Source organism: Eucalyptus grandis, chromosome 2 (assembly GCF_016545825.1).
Source record: "Eucalyptus grandis isolate ANBG69807.140 chromosome 2, ASM1654582v1, whole genome shotgun sequence".
Lineage (NCBI taxonomy): Eukaryota > Viridiplantae > Streptophyta > Magnoliopsida > Myrtales > Myrtaceae > Eucalyptus > Eucalyptus grandis.
In genome coordinates, this window is record NC_052613.1 from 52273993 (window position 1) to 52287273 (window position 13281).

General features: G+C 38.9%; 1 protein-coding gene across 1 annotated transcript; it reads left to right on the forward strand.

The window, feature by feature from the left end:
* Window positions 1-9783: 9783 nt before the first annotated feature.
* Window positions 9784-12146, forward strand: LOC104433481 (cytochrome P450 71B34). Its single transcript, XM_010046241.3, has 3 exons — window positions 9784-10514; window positions 10864-11206; window positions 11410-12146. The coding sequence occupies exons 1-3, from the start codon at window positions 9946-9948 to the stop codon at window positions 12031-12033; spliced, it is 1536 nt and encodes a 511-aa protein (XP_010044543.1). The 5' UTR covers window positions 9784-9945; the 3' UTR covers window positions 12034-12146.
* The last annotated feature ends 1135 nt before the right edge of the window (window positions 12147-13281 follow it).

A 13281-nucleotide genomic window follows, 5' to 3' on the forward strand; every position in this document is an offset into this window, starting at 1 on the left:
ATCATTAAAGTAACAATCATAGCTACCAACGTCATAATTATAGTAAAATTGAGCACGTGTGATTAAACATCCACAAACATAATCAAATATGCGAATTAAACATGCAATATAATCAAGGTGCAAGAAAATAAATGCCTAATTATGCTAAAAAGGCAAGACATAGCAACTCCTAACCAAATCCTACATTTTTTAATTTTCAAAATTTTTTAATTTGTAATTTAATTTTAAAAAAATATTTTTTAATGTTTTCTGAATTTTTGAATTTTCGCAATTTTTTTGAATTTTTGTTACTTTTCGAAATTTTTTATTTTTTTAAATTTTTTATTTTGAATTTTTTTATTTTGAAAATTTTCGAATTTTTAATACATTTTTAATATTTAATATTATTATACTTCAAGAAAAGGGTTCGGACCGGGTAAACCCAATCCGGCCCGCAGATCCAACCCAAACTCGGATCAAACACTTTTGGAATTTTTTTAATTTCAATTTTAATTTCTTTTAAAAATTTTAATTTTTTAAATTTTTTAAACTTTTGTCTTTTCTCACTGCGTCCTTTTCCTTAGGGGTGATCGGTTCTGGTTCGGCCCGATTCCAAGGTGGAACCTTAAAACTGCATCGGGAGAATCGGTTCCCAATTTTGGGAACCGTGGACCGGACCGTTGGTCTTAGGACCGAGAACCGAATCGGACCATCGGTTCCGGTCCGGTCTGGTCCAAAAGAATTGGCACTTTATTTTTTCACTAAAGAATGACCATTCATTAAAGAATAATCATGCTACAGACCGATCAATCAAATTCGGTTTCCGAGCAATCTAATAAAACTACTCACACATGTTTCCACGTGCAAAATATTCAAACTTCACTTGTGTGAATATCAATAATAGTTTATGTGTTTCATGCTTAATTTTAAACATAAAACCCATGAACAACGTGATTAAAGGTTGTGGGCTTAAGTTTTATAGACAATCTCTTTTTTATACTTTGAATATTTAGTCGATATGAGATTTTTTAAGACTTGAAATGCCTTGTCGTTTGCAAGTGAGGGGAGTAAGAGAGAGAGAGTGTGAGCATGAGGAGAGTTTTTTTTTCTATGAATAAAGAGTAACAACAAGAGTTTTGGTAGTCTTTTGGCCACATAAGAGGTTACCTAAATTGTAATTTCAATTGCAATAAGTTTCATATATAATATTAATATATTATATGTGTTTATATATTATATTAATATAAATTATATATAAAAAAAATTTGGTCCGGTCCGGTCGGTCCGGTTCCCACCTTGGGAACCGGGAACCGGACCAATCGGCCGTCGGTTCCAAGATTAGGAATCGGGAACCGGACCGCGCTCATGGGAACCGCCCAAAACCGGCCGGTCTGTCGGGGTTCGGTTCGGTCCGGTTCCGGTTCGGGCGGTTTCTGTTGCACACCCCTACTTTTCCTTGCACCATATGCTTCTGCGACTCCTCCTTCCCGAAGTCCATTTTCATCTTCTTTTGTCTATTTTTTCGCTTTCTGCATTTTTTCTTTTCATTATCCATTTTATTTCCTTTCATTTTTCTTTTCCTTTTACTTTCTTCTTCCCCTTCTCTTGTCTTCTGCCTCACCGAAACTCCCTTTTCTACGCTCTCTTTCTTTGCGCGACGACTTCTTCCACTGAGACCACGCCATCACTGAAGGCTACCCATGGATGGGCTCAAAACTGAGACTTTGCTACAAGAACTCATGCCAGAAACTCGACCGGTCCGGCGTCAACAATCAACCTCTCCGACCCTCATCCGGTCATCATTCCGAGCGTCGCCAACGTCGCCGGCGACTTCCATAATACCAAACATATATATTTCGAGTTCAACGACCATTCTAACAGATCGGCCACATATATGCACGTCGAGACAAAAAGAAAAGGTTGACTATGGCGGCCTCTAACCGTGGGCTCCTCCGGTGAAGGGTGCGGGTTTTCTGACGAGAAGACATTCATCCATGACCGACTCGGGCATCAAACAATATACCACAAAATCAAACAGAAACGCGGGTGCAGTGATAATGCATCGATATTAGGACAAATAGAGCGCAAAACAAAGATTTAAGCATCGTTTTTAAGGACTCAACTTCGGTACTTCATTCGGACATTTTGTCAAGCGGTTGATGTGCGACACTGAATACCACTTCCATGTTCGAATTTAACGTTGTTCGTGGCATAAACCCATCATATTAAGCTCCAGATCTACATTATTCGCAACAAAAAGCTTGAGTTTTTTTTGCGGTTTGCTCAAAATCTCGTCGGTTTGGTCTTGCGTTCTCGAACTTAATAATCAAGAGAGAAGCGGAGCGTTTCCGGGAGGTTACCTGGTTCGGGAGCTCGCTGCGACGAACGGTGATGGCGAGCTAGCTTTCGCAGAAGGTCGAGACGATTCAGACGAACTACCGACGGAGGAAAACGAATTCTTCACTCTTTGTTTCCTCGAGTTCTCTTGTCTCGCTCCAGCTCCCTCCAGCTCTCTGTCCTTCGCCCTCCCTCTCTCTCTCAAGCTCGCTCTCCGGTGCTCGCGGTTCTGGACTCTCACCGAAGAACTCTCCCCACTATAACCCCAAAAGAACCCCCCATTAAGGGTGACCAGCAGGCGCGCATGGCCTCTGCCACTGCCAGCTTGCCGGCCAGCTTGCCGGCCGGACTGATCCCGACCCGCGGATCACGCCGCCATCTGCCCCTCGCGATCTCCTGCTCCTCTGGCTTGTACATTTCCCTTCCTTTCTGCAGAATGCGTGAAGGACAAAGAGAGAAGGGAAAAGAAGGTTGGGCTCATCTCGGGCAAAAATAAAATAAAAGTGGGCCGGCCCAGGCGAAGAGAAAGAAAAAGGGAAAGAGAGGGGTCGGGCTGACCTGCCCCTAGCTCGGTCTCATTTTTCCATTTTCCTTTCTTTTTCTTTTTCTTTTTTGTAATTAATTTCCTTTGATAATTTTTATTTTTTTTCTTTTTGATGGCGATTTTTTTTGGAAAAAATTAAGAAAAGACCATTCAATATGCAGTGCAATAATGAAAACACAATGCATTTTAATGATTTTTTTTTTACTTTTTATTTTTTTTAGCAACTAATTCCTAACTTTTAATGCTATTAAGTTTTAAGTAAAATGGCAAAATTTAGGTGTCAACATCCACGTTAGTATTTCCGTTAAAAAGGTTAACAGTGTTAACTTTAGGACTCGATTAAACTAATTTGACAAATTTTAGGATTTGATTACATTTTTTACAAGTTTTAGGACTTAATTGCATTTTCATTACAAATTAATATGTAAATAGACTTGGGTCGTGTTTGTTCAATAAGCTTAAACTCGGGACATATTTTAGTAATATATATAATACCAATCCGGTTCGAGTGGGTGGTTGAACTAGATTAGTAATTGCCAGTTCTAAATTATTGGAACTAGCGAGAATCAGACCAATTTCCTTGGGAATTGCCGGTTCCGATATGATTCTGGGTGGTCTGGATGGTTTGACCATCCATTAGAAAAACCCACCATTCAAATGAAGCAAATCTATTATCTTTATCTTTTCTTTCCTGCATTGTACTTTATTTTCCTTAGATGTAGTTTTCAGATTTGCATCATTGATAAAGTTCTAATATAATATTTTTACGTTTTTAGGTTATGTCGTCAATTAAATTCCAACAAAATTTATTTACATCTGATTACTTTATCAAGTCTATATCTTTTCAAGGCATTGTCATCAATAAAATTTTGGTATGATTTGAATCTGTAATTCAATTTGAGTTGAAGGTGCTAATTCCTTTTTCCTGTGATTTTTGTTGAGAAACTATTCCCTAAGTGATTTTGAAGATTGACAAAACTCAAAAACTCTATTTTTTATGACAAGTATTTTTAGATGAAAAGTTTAATAAGATATGATCAGACATTGCTAGTCAGAACCAGAGTTGTGGCGAAATTAACTCCTTCCTTATTTGTTATGTACAACGGCTAGGAATGATGGAATATACTTGCGCAACAGCTGGTGAGATTGATTGGATCTCTTACCTTATTTATGAGGAGTTCCAAAAGGAAAGTCTTCATAATATCTCTCAGAGATTCAACTTTCCTAGAGCGACTTGAGGCAAAACATTCTTTCCAAATGAAAGCACTTGACTTATGAAAATTCAAACTACTGTATGGGCTGCAGAATTTATAAGAAGCATCATCCTCAACAATGTTGAAGCATTCAGACCTTCTTGGTGAGAACTAGGCCAATGGATAGATTAGCTAGATTGTCTTCCTGGAGATATGTCCAATGGTCAACTTGGAATAGGAGTAGTATAAAAGGAGGTTTTAAAGCTGAAACAAGCATCACATTCATGAGAATTGAAACTTTTAATCCCAAAGTCTAAACAGTGTTTTTTTTATTATATACATTTGTCTCTATGAGTGAAACTGTATAATCATTTAGAGGTTGAGAGTGTGTGAGAAGTGATACATACGAGCTTGAGTTGTCATAGGTTAGATCTTGTAATCTCTTACTAGTTCTTTTAAGTGGAATCCAACCAATAGGCTATAGCACGGGAGAGTAGACGTAGGTTTCCAAAAACCGAACCATTATAATCTTTCGTGTGCAATTTTCTATCTCTTTCTCTCCTTATTTTTTGTGATAGAATTACATATCAGTAAGATCTAGTTGCAAAGCCCTCGGTTACCAAAAGTTAATTCGCAGAAATATTTCTTGAAATTATTTCATTTCCGCATAATCACCTATGCATTTCCCTCTAGGTGATAGATCTAGTCATAACAATTTTTTTAATTCAGAATTGGCATAAAATCCTGATTTCCTTAAATAAAAGTCAAAGAACGACTTTCAATAAAAGATAGACAAATTCTAACAAACGCTTTTAGTTGCATGAGGTGATTCAACATTTAACATTTTGTTAGGATGTAAAATTTTCAAGTAAGAGGTAATGCCCTTCGTTGAGATGAGCTATAGCGTGTCATTAGCAAGTTCAGCCATTCAAGAATAGTAAAATAGCTTTATTCGTTCGAAACATACTCGTAATTAAATATTATTCTTCCAAAACACAGGCACTTTCAAATTAAATACAGATTTACCAAAACTGCATATTAGTTGTTTTTTTCGCAAGAAGTAAATGTATTAAAAGAATATCAATCTGTCGAACTTAAAATAGAAGGAGTAGCATATTTTTTCATAAGAAATGGTCACGTAATTTCAATGATACTTATTTGTAAGAATAATTGTGGCCCACATGATATTGTTAATTAGTGATTTAATATTTATTTAAGTGCTAAAATGTATTGGCTATAAAAAGTTGCATCCTCTTATGAGAAGTTGCAACTTCTATGAAGAGATGCAACTCTTATGAAGAGGTGCAATTCTTACGAGAAGTCATAATTTTTGTGAAAAGATGTCGCTCTTATGAAGATAGAATGTACTTTGATGGAAGGCACATACTGATACACTATATAAATAGAGTATGTCTCTCTCTCTCTCTCCACTCAAGATAACGAAAAGTTGTATTTTATCTTCCTTTGGATAAAATACGTTAAGAAAAAAGTGGATTAAGGAAGATAAATCAAATTTCTCCATTTTATTTTATTTCTTCAACAATCATTCTTTTCAAGGTTATTGTCATGGATAACCATATGTCTTCATCCCTCTTATAGTAAATAAATCAATAAAATTTAAGATTTTTTTTTTTTTTTTTAATTTCCACAAAAAGAATTACATTATCACTTGCATTCTTGCCTTCTAGAATCCAAACTCCAAATTATAAATTTGCATAAGTGAATAGTGATTTGTAGAATCGGAGGATTGAAAACTTTTGCTTAGTAGGGAGTACTTAGCCAAGCCTTCTTTTTCTTCACAATATAGTGGAGAAAGATGATCATCACAACTATTCCTCTGAGAGTTACAATAAGGGATTTCACAACCACAATGAAATATTTGGTTTTGGTTATAACCATCCAGTCCATCTATAGGTATAAAGTCCATCATTATAACCCCACTAGTGCGTTACAAACCTATAATTCTCTCCAAATGAGGTGACAAAGATCTAGGATTTCTAAACAAATATTACTTTTTTTCTAGGACAAACAAAACCAATATTACTTTATTTGCACAAACCGGCGGCGAAAAATCCTACTGGAAAAAGGTTGTTATGAATTCTAGAGAAGTTTTAGAGTTCCAGCAAAGACAATTTTCAAGAAAAGAATAAAAGAAGTGTCAAAACTTTTGTATGGCACTCACTTAAGTGCCAAAACTTTTTTTTCACTCACTTAAATGCCACTTCCAACTAAATGTCTTATATGAATTTTTTTGAATTTTTTTGAATTTTATTTGCTTTTTTTCTTTAGGGCAAGCGAGGGTCACTAGCGACCCTCGCCGGCCATGAAACCCACCCCTAGATTGGGTGAGGGCCACCTCACCCTTGGCCATGAAGGCCTTGAGCGAGGCTGTCAAGGCCTCACCAGCTTTGGGCTGTCACCTAGGGCCTTCGTGGCAAGAGCGAGGCAATGAGGGCCCTTGCTGGCTTTGGGCAGCTATGGGCAAGGCCCCAATGCTGTTGCCCAAAGCCTTCGCAGCGAGAGTGAGGCAGTGAGGGCCCTAACCAACCATTGGTGTGGCTTCGAGGGCTCACCCAAGGCCTTCACAACCAAGGGCGAGTTGGCCCTCATCCAAATTGTGAGAGGATTTCATGGCCGACAAGGGTACCCGATGACCCTTGCTACCCTAAAAAAAAAAAAAAAAAAAAAAATTCAAAATAATATTTTTGTGCAACGACATCAGCTTTTCCAGTGGAGCAAATTTAAAGTAGCACTCAAGTGATCGATTTTTCAAATTTATAATAGTCAAGTGAGCCAAAAAAAAAAAAAAAAAATGGCATTTAAGTATTACTTGTATTATTCTTACCCCACAACTTTCTTACTGTATAACCTTCAAAAGCCTCATGTGGCTGTTATACGCGATTGCTATATAATGGGAAATTTCCCTGATCCGTATCATACTTTATGCAACAACAAAATGCCATCTGGAGTTTATTTGCATGCGCAAAGTAGGCATATATAGTCAAACAATGGATAAAAAGATAATTGGGCGATGCTGACTCTCACTCACTTCAAGATGAAGTTACCAATAATAATAATTCGATATTTTGTTGTGTTACCATGACCTACTCTTGAATTCAGCCATGGACATGTTCACCAATTGTTGAAGTTTCTATTTGATGCGTGCACGCTTAACAGGATTTAGTTACTGACCTGACCTCTCCGGTTCTCTTGCTTCTCTTGCCAGATTCCGTGCAAATTGGTGCTATGCTCATCTTGGCTCATCATCACACGTTTACGTAATTATTAAATACAACAAAGTGTTCGTATTTTCTTCCTCGTTAACGTCTATTATCTCTCCAAAGCCTGTAAAGTTAATGGGCTTTACGTGGAGATGTTTGGGTTATTTGTAGAACAAGCCCATCGTTAAGGTTCAGTTTCGGGCCCCCAGATCATTTGATCACTCTTTATTTAAAGGCAAGTGAGTGACCACTTGTGCCATAAGGTACTAATCTAGATTTATTTGCATATGTTTTGATCAACAATTGGAATTGATCCAATTATATGGATCATAGTCTTGGCAATATTCACACGTTGCCATAAGCTTACATCACAATGAAAATGAAAATAATTATGTAAGTATTACAAAATATATTCAAAGTTACCGCATTATTAAAAAGTCCCTACTCACGAATAGATGCTATTAATTTTAGACGTATCAACAGCTTTCATTAAATAGGATTGCCACCTCTATGTAACAGTCATAGACTCAAAGTGAAGTGTCACATGGCAATTATTGGAGCAAACATTCAGTCAACTTAGATTTTAATGATATAGGTAATAGCTTATTAAGTGCCCTTCAAATTAGTGGACAAATTTTACAAGATTAGATAACCAAACTTTAAAAGAAGAAACTAATATATCTAGTTCACTCATTAACTCCATGGTAAGTACATAAATATTGCTGGGATATGGAGTCCTCTTGTGATATTCTATCATGACTCGTGAGGTACAGGACTTCCATGGAAGAGAGAATACGATTAATTCATCTTGGGTTCGCTCTCCCATTATATTAGGCCAAACATTATTCTTTGGTGGGCGGGGATAAATGCAGAAAATAAGTAGCAACAAGTTGACAAGATCCTCACGCCACGTTCGAAATTAACTGACATTTGGAGGACTAGAGGAAGCAAAGCAGCTGCCAGATATGTGGTCCATAAACCTCACACCATGCAAGCGTAGACTCTTTCCAACGAAGGATATTTATTCTGACAGAACGGATTGTGGACGATGGACGATGGACGCAATAATGCATTCTTTCAGCCCTACGTGGAGATTGGCCGTTAGGTTGGACTTAAATGAGGTGCATCTGTATCGATGATGATAGTTATGGTTTTGGATTCTGACAATGGTACGTCTTGTCACGTGGTGCGGTTTCTCTTTGCCAAGTCAAACATGTAATGAACCATTATGGCATGGAAGTAAATGGGCTTACGATTGTCTTTTTTTTTTTTTCTTTTTTTTTGGTAGATCCAATCATCCAAGCCCCCGGCCTACGTTCAATTTTGTGGCCTGTAATGAGTCAAGCGACAACTCGAATCATAAAACATTCATGCATGTTTATTTCATTGTGCACTAGAAATCAGACAAAAAAATCAACATCCATATATCTTGATCAACGGTTATAATGGATGCAATCGTATATGCCAAAGTAGTTTCAATGAAAATTGCAGAAAAATTATCTAAGAAGTCATAATTATTTTACATGTCTACTAATTCAGTCCTAAACTTTTTTAATTCTATCAATTGAATCATACACATTTTCATGCTTTTCCAATTGATATATCCAACTTATTTTGGCTGAAAATAATTGACATAGACATCGGCCGTTTTACATAACACAATTAGTGGTGATATAGATAACTTTAATAATATTTTAATAAATTAATTTAATTTTCTTTTCTTTATTTTTTTTTTCTTCTTTTCTTCATCCTCTAACTAGTTGCTAGGCTTTGGCAATGGCAAACAATTAGCTGGAGGCGATGACCAATGACCTCACCCTTGTCAGTAGCTGGCGGGGGCGAGTGGAAGGACGTTAAATAAGCAATAAGTGGAAGGACAAGGAGCAACACAGAATGAGAGTGAAGATAGAGAGGAAGATGGTGATTCGGTGGTTGTCAAATGAGAAACCGGATCGATAAAGGTGAAAATGGCGTGGGTGCTTGCTTCGACACGGCCACTATTTTATTTTAAAACGTGAATTATGAGTTCAAAAAGCATGAGTTCAAATTGTTGAATTTTGACAAGGGAACCTTTCCCTGCACGACACCTATAAAACAAGACCAAATGAGACTTGTCGACTCTTTCAAGTAAATCTTTTTTGCTCATTATTTGATTGTTTCTCGACATCAAAGTATTTATTAGAATTTTCTCAACAAATTTGGGAGACCATGTATGTTTAAAGGTTTTCCTAATGACTGGAGAAGTTGAGCATGACATCGCGTGCCCTCTACTTTTTGGGGCCCAATGCTAGCTAAGCATGTTGAAACAACTTTAATTAATTGGACGGAGCGGTACATTACAATCAAGGATTGATTTCCTTCTTGACATCAACATGACATCAATGCAATCGTGCTACTAATTAGCAGCCTAAGTGTAGAATAATCAACTCCAAATTGTAGCTTTCACGGGGAATATTAGGTGCATTATGGCAAATTTTCTCTCCACTCCGCCCTAAAGAGTCCACCATTTTCTTCTTCCCAGATAATAAAGAAAAGTCATCCCCGCAAGATGCTCTGGCCAATTTCGGCAGCAGACTCTTCCATTAATTCTTTCGCGTTAAGTTTCACTCCCACCCCTCGCGCTATTTAACCACCCCAAACTTACTCAACCTCGTACATCGCCATCCCAACAATGGCTCTCGACATCCTCTTCACATGGCTTGCTCTTTCCCTTCCTCCTCTCCTCCTCCTCCTCCTCCTCCTCCTCTCAGCGAAAAAGTTCAACAACAAAAAGAAGAACCTCCCTCCAGGGCCTCCACCGCTCCCCATCATAGGCAACCTTCACCAGCTCGGCCACTTGCCTCACCAATCTTTGTGGAAGCTCTCCCAACAGTATGGCCCCGTCATGCTCGTCCACCTCGGTGGCATCCCCACCGTCATCGTCTCCTCCCCCAGCGCTGCCAGGGAGATCCTCAGGACCCATGACCTCAACTGCTGCAGCCGCCCCCGACTGGTTGGCACGGGACGCCTCTCCTATGACTACCTTGATATCGCCTTCGTTGAGTACGGCGATTATTGGAGGGAGGTGAGGAAGATCTCCGTGATTGAGCTGTTTAGCGCCAAGCGAAGCGAGTCCTTCCGGTATGTCAGGGAAGAGGAGGTGGCTTCTATGATCGATTCGATTGCAAAGTCAGCAAATAGCGGAACTCCAATCAATATGAGCGAGAGGTTCATGTCTTTGACAGCTGACATCACTTGCAGGTAGGGCCTAGTGGTGTAGTTGATAAGTCGCATCGACTAAGTTACTACTTGAATCGACTCAATTCTTCGAGGATTGACATTATATTGAGCCTGGATCTTTGAACTCAAGTTCAACTTGACCATGATTTCTGGATTTGGACCTGTCTATGCTTAGTTAGACTCGATTGGGCTTACGAGCTACCCTGCTTATTTAGCTATCACCAAGATTCAATCTTTATTTTAGCCAATGCCCCAACAAGGAAACTCAAAGTCAAGCTCAAAAAGAATTGAAGCGGAACTTGTCCATCCTCATCGCCAAGCATGAACCGCCAACAAGTAACTTTGACTTGTTTGCACACCTTACATGCAGGGTCGCATTTGGGGAGGCGTTTCAGGGGACAAAGTTCGACGATGGAAGGTTAATGCATATGGTTCACGAAGGGTTGGCGATGCTGGGAAGCTTCTCGGCATCCGATTTTTTCCCTAGATTCGGCTGGATTGTGGACAGGTTCACAGGGCTTCATTCGAGGATGGAGGAGACCTTTCGCAATTTGGATGCTTTTTATCAGCAAGTGATTGAAGAGCATCGGAACGCAAATAAGAGCAACGAGGAAAATGAGGACATTGTCGATTTGCTGCTGAAGATGGAGAGGGATCAGACTGAGCTCGCGACCATTCGATTCAAGGAAGATAACATCAAGGCCATCCTGATGGTACGTCGTAGGATCTCTTGCATTTTCCCCAAAGCAGATCATATACACAATTGAGAAACAAACTTGAATGTCTAATATGGCAGGATACAATTCAAGAACTTCCAAAATGAATGTTCTGTCCTCTTTCTTGGACATAAAAGCGTCATCGAGAAATTGATGTAATAATTTTTTTTAATGAATCGTGACTTCATGTGTACTCTCAGGATATATTTCTAGGTGGAGTGGACACCGGTGCACTTACCCTGGACTGGGCAATGGCCGAACTTGCCAGGAACCCGAGGGTGATGCGAAAAGCTCAAGAAGAGATTCGAAGTTGTGTTGGAAACAAGAAACAGGTCGTGGAAGACGACCTCCACAAGCTCAAATATCTTAAGTTAGTACTCAAGGAGTCAATGAGGTTACACCCTCCAAGTGTACTACTTATTCCAAGGGAAACAATGGGCCACTTCAAGCTGTTTGGCTATGATATCGAACCAAAGACCCGTGTCCAGGTCAATGTGTGGGGCATCGGGCGGGACCCAAGCCTCTGGGAGCGTCCAGAGGAGTTTGTGCCAGAGAGATTTGAGGATAGTCCGATCGATTATAAGGGGAATCATTTTGAGTTATTGACATTCGGAGCGGGCCGGAGGGGATGCCCAGCGATTTTGATGGGGATGGCAACGGTAGAGTTGGCGCTTGCCAATGTCTTGCACTCTTTTGATTGGGAATTACCGGAGGGGATGAAAGAGGGAGATGTGAGCATGGAGGAAGGGCCTGGCCTGACCGTGTTCAAAAAAGTGCCTCTTACTCTGATGCCGGTTAGGCCATCGCATGAAACCAATGTATGACAAAAATCGCACTCAAACTGAAACATTGTACACTATGTTGATAATGATCAAGTGTATGAACTGTGACTAGAGAAGAAAGATTATCAATTGAGCGAGTCACTTTTTTATTAACATATTGATTTTTGTATCCACTGAAGTCCAAATTAGTTTAAGAGTTGAAAGTCTTCTAGCTGCATATGTTAATCCAACATCGAAAATTTTTAAGGTCATGACGCTCCCGAGAAAGAGGGTAATGCCCCTCAAGACCACCTGTGGCATGCCATTAGAAAGTCTGGTCATATCGAGGGTAGTAGTCTAGCTTTTATTCAATTGAAGCATACTTGTAATCAAGTAAACTAAGAAACAAATATTTTAAAAAGAATATCTGTCTCTTAAGCTTGGAAGAGGACGAACTGCAAATAATCTTACAATATACACTAAAAAATGGCCATGTAATTGAATGAGAATTCATGCCTTTTAAGGTCCAAACTCCAAATCCCAAATAAGCATCAATGAATAATGATTTGTTGAATAGAAGGTTTGAAAATTTTGCTTAGTAGTGACTAGTTATCCAGGGCGTTTTTTCTATTACATAAGGAGTGTTATCACAAAAACTCACAGCTGCTTAGCATATGCCCAGGCCCTTGATTTCTAGGCAATCGCATACAATCTTGATGGAGAAAAGTTGCCATGAAATCTAAAGTTGTCTTAGTCTTCGTGCAAATACAACTTTCTTACAATGACCTTAAAGAGCCATCGTCCCAGTAATCACCCAGTTATGATAAAATGAGAAATCATTGTAATCCGATGTCACTGGTCAATAGCTCTTACAAGATCGTATATAACAGTTGTTTAGCATGTGTGTCATACTTTATGCGACAGAAAATGCCCTCTGGAGTCTCATGGATAAGACAACGTGGGGGATGCTGGCTCTTTACCAACTCACACTCACTTCAAGCTGGAGATAACATTAAAAAGCACATGGATGGGCCTTAACGGAATGTGTCCAATATATATATATCATATGCAGTTGTCTGTATTTTCTTCCTCTTTGATGTGTTTCATCTCTCCAAAGCCTGCAACAAACCGTTGAGGGCATGGAAGTTAATGGGCTTTACATGGAGATGTTTGGTTCTTCTGTAGGCCCAAGCCCAAGGTCAGGGTTCAATTTTGGGCCCCCAGATCATTTGATCACTCTTTATCTAACAACAAAGCTGAGTCAAGCAACTACTCGTACCATAGAATACTTACCTAGATCTATTTCATTGT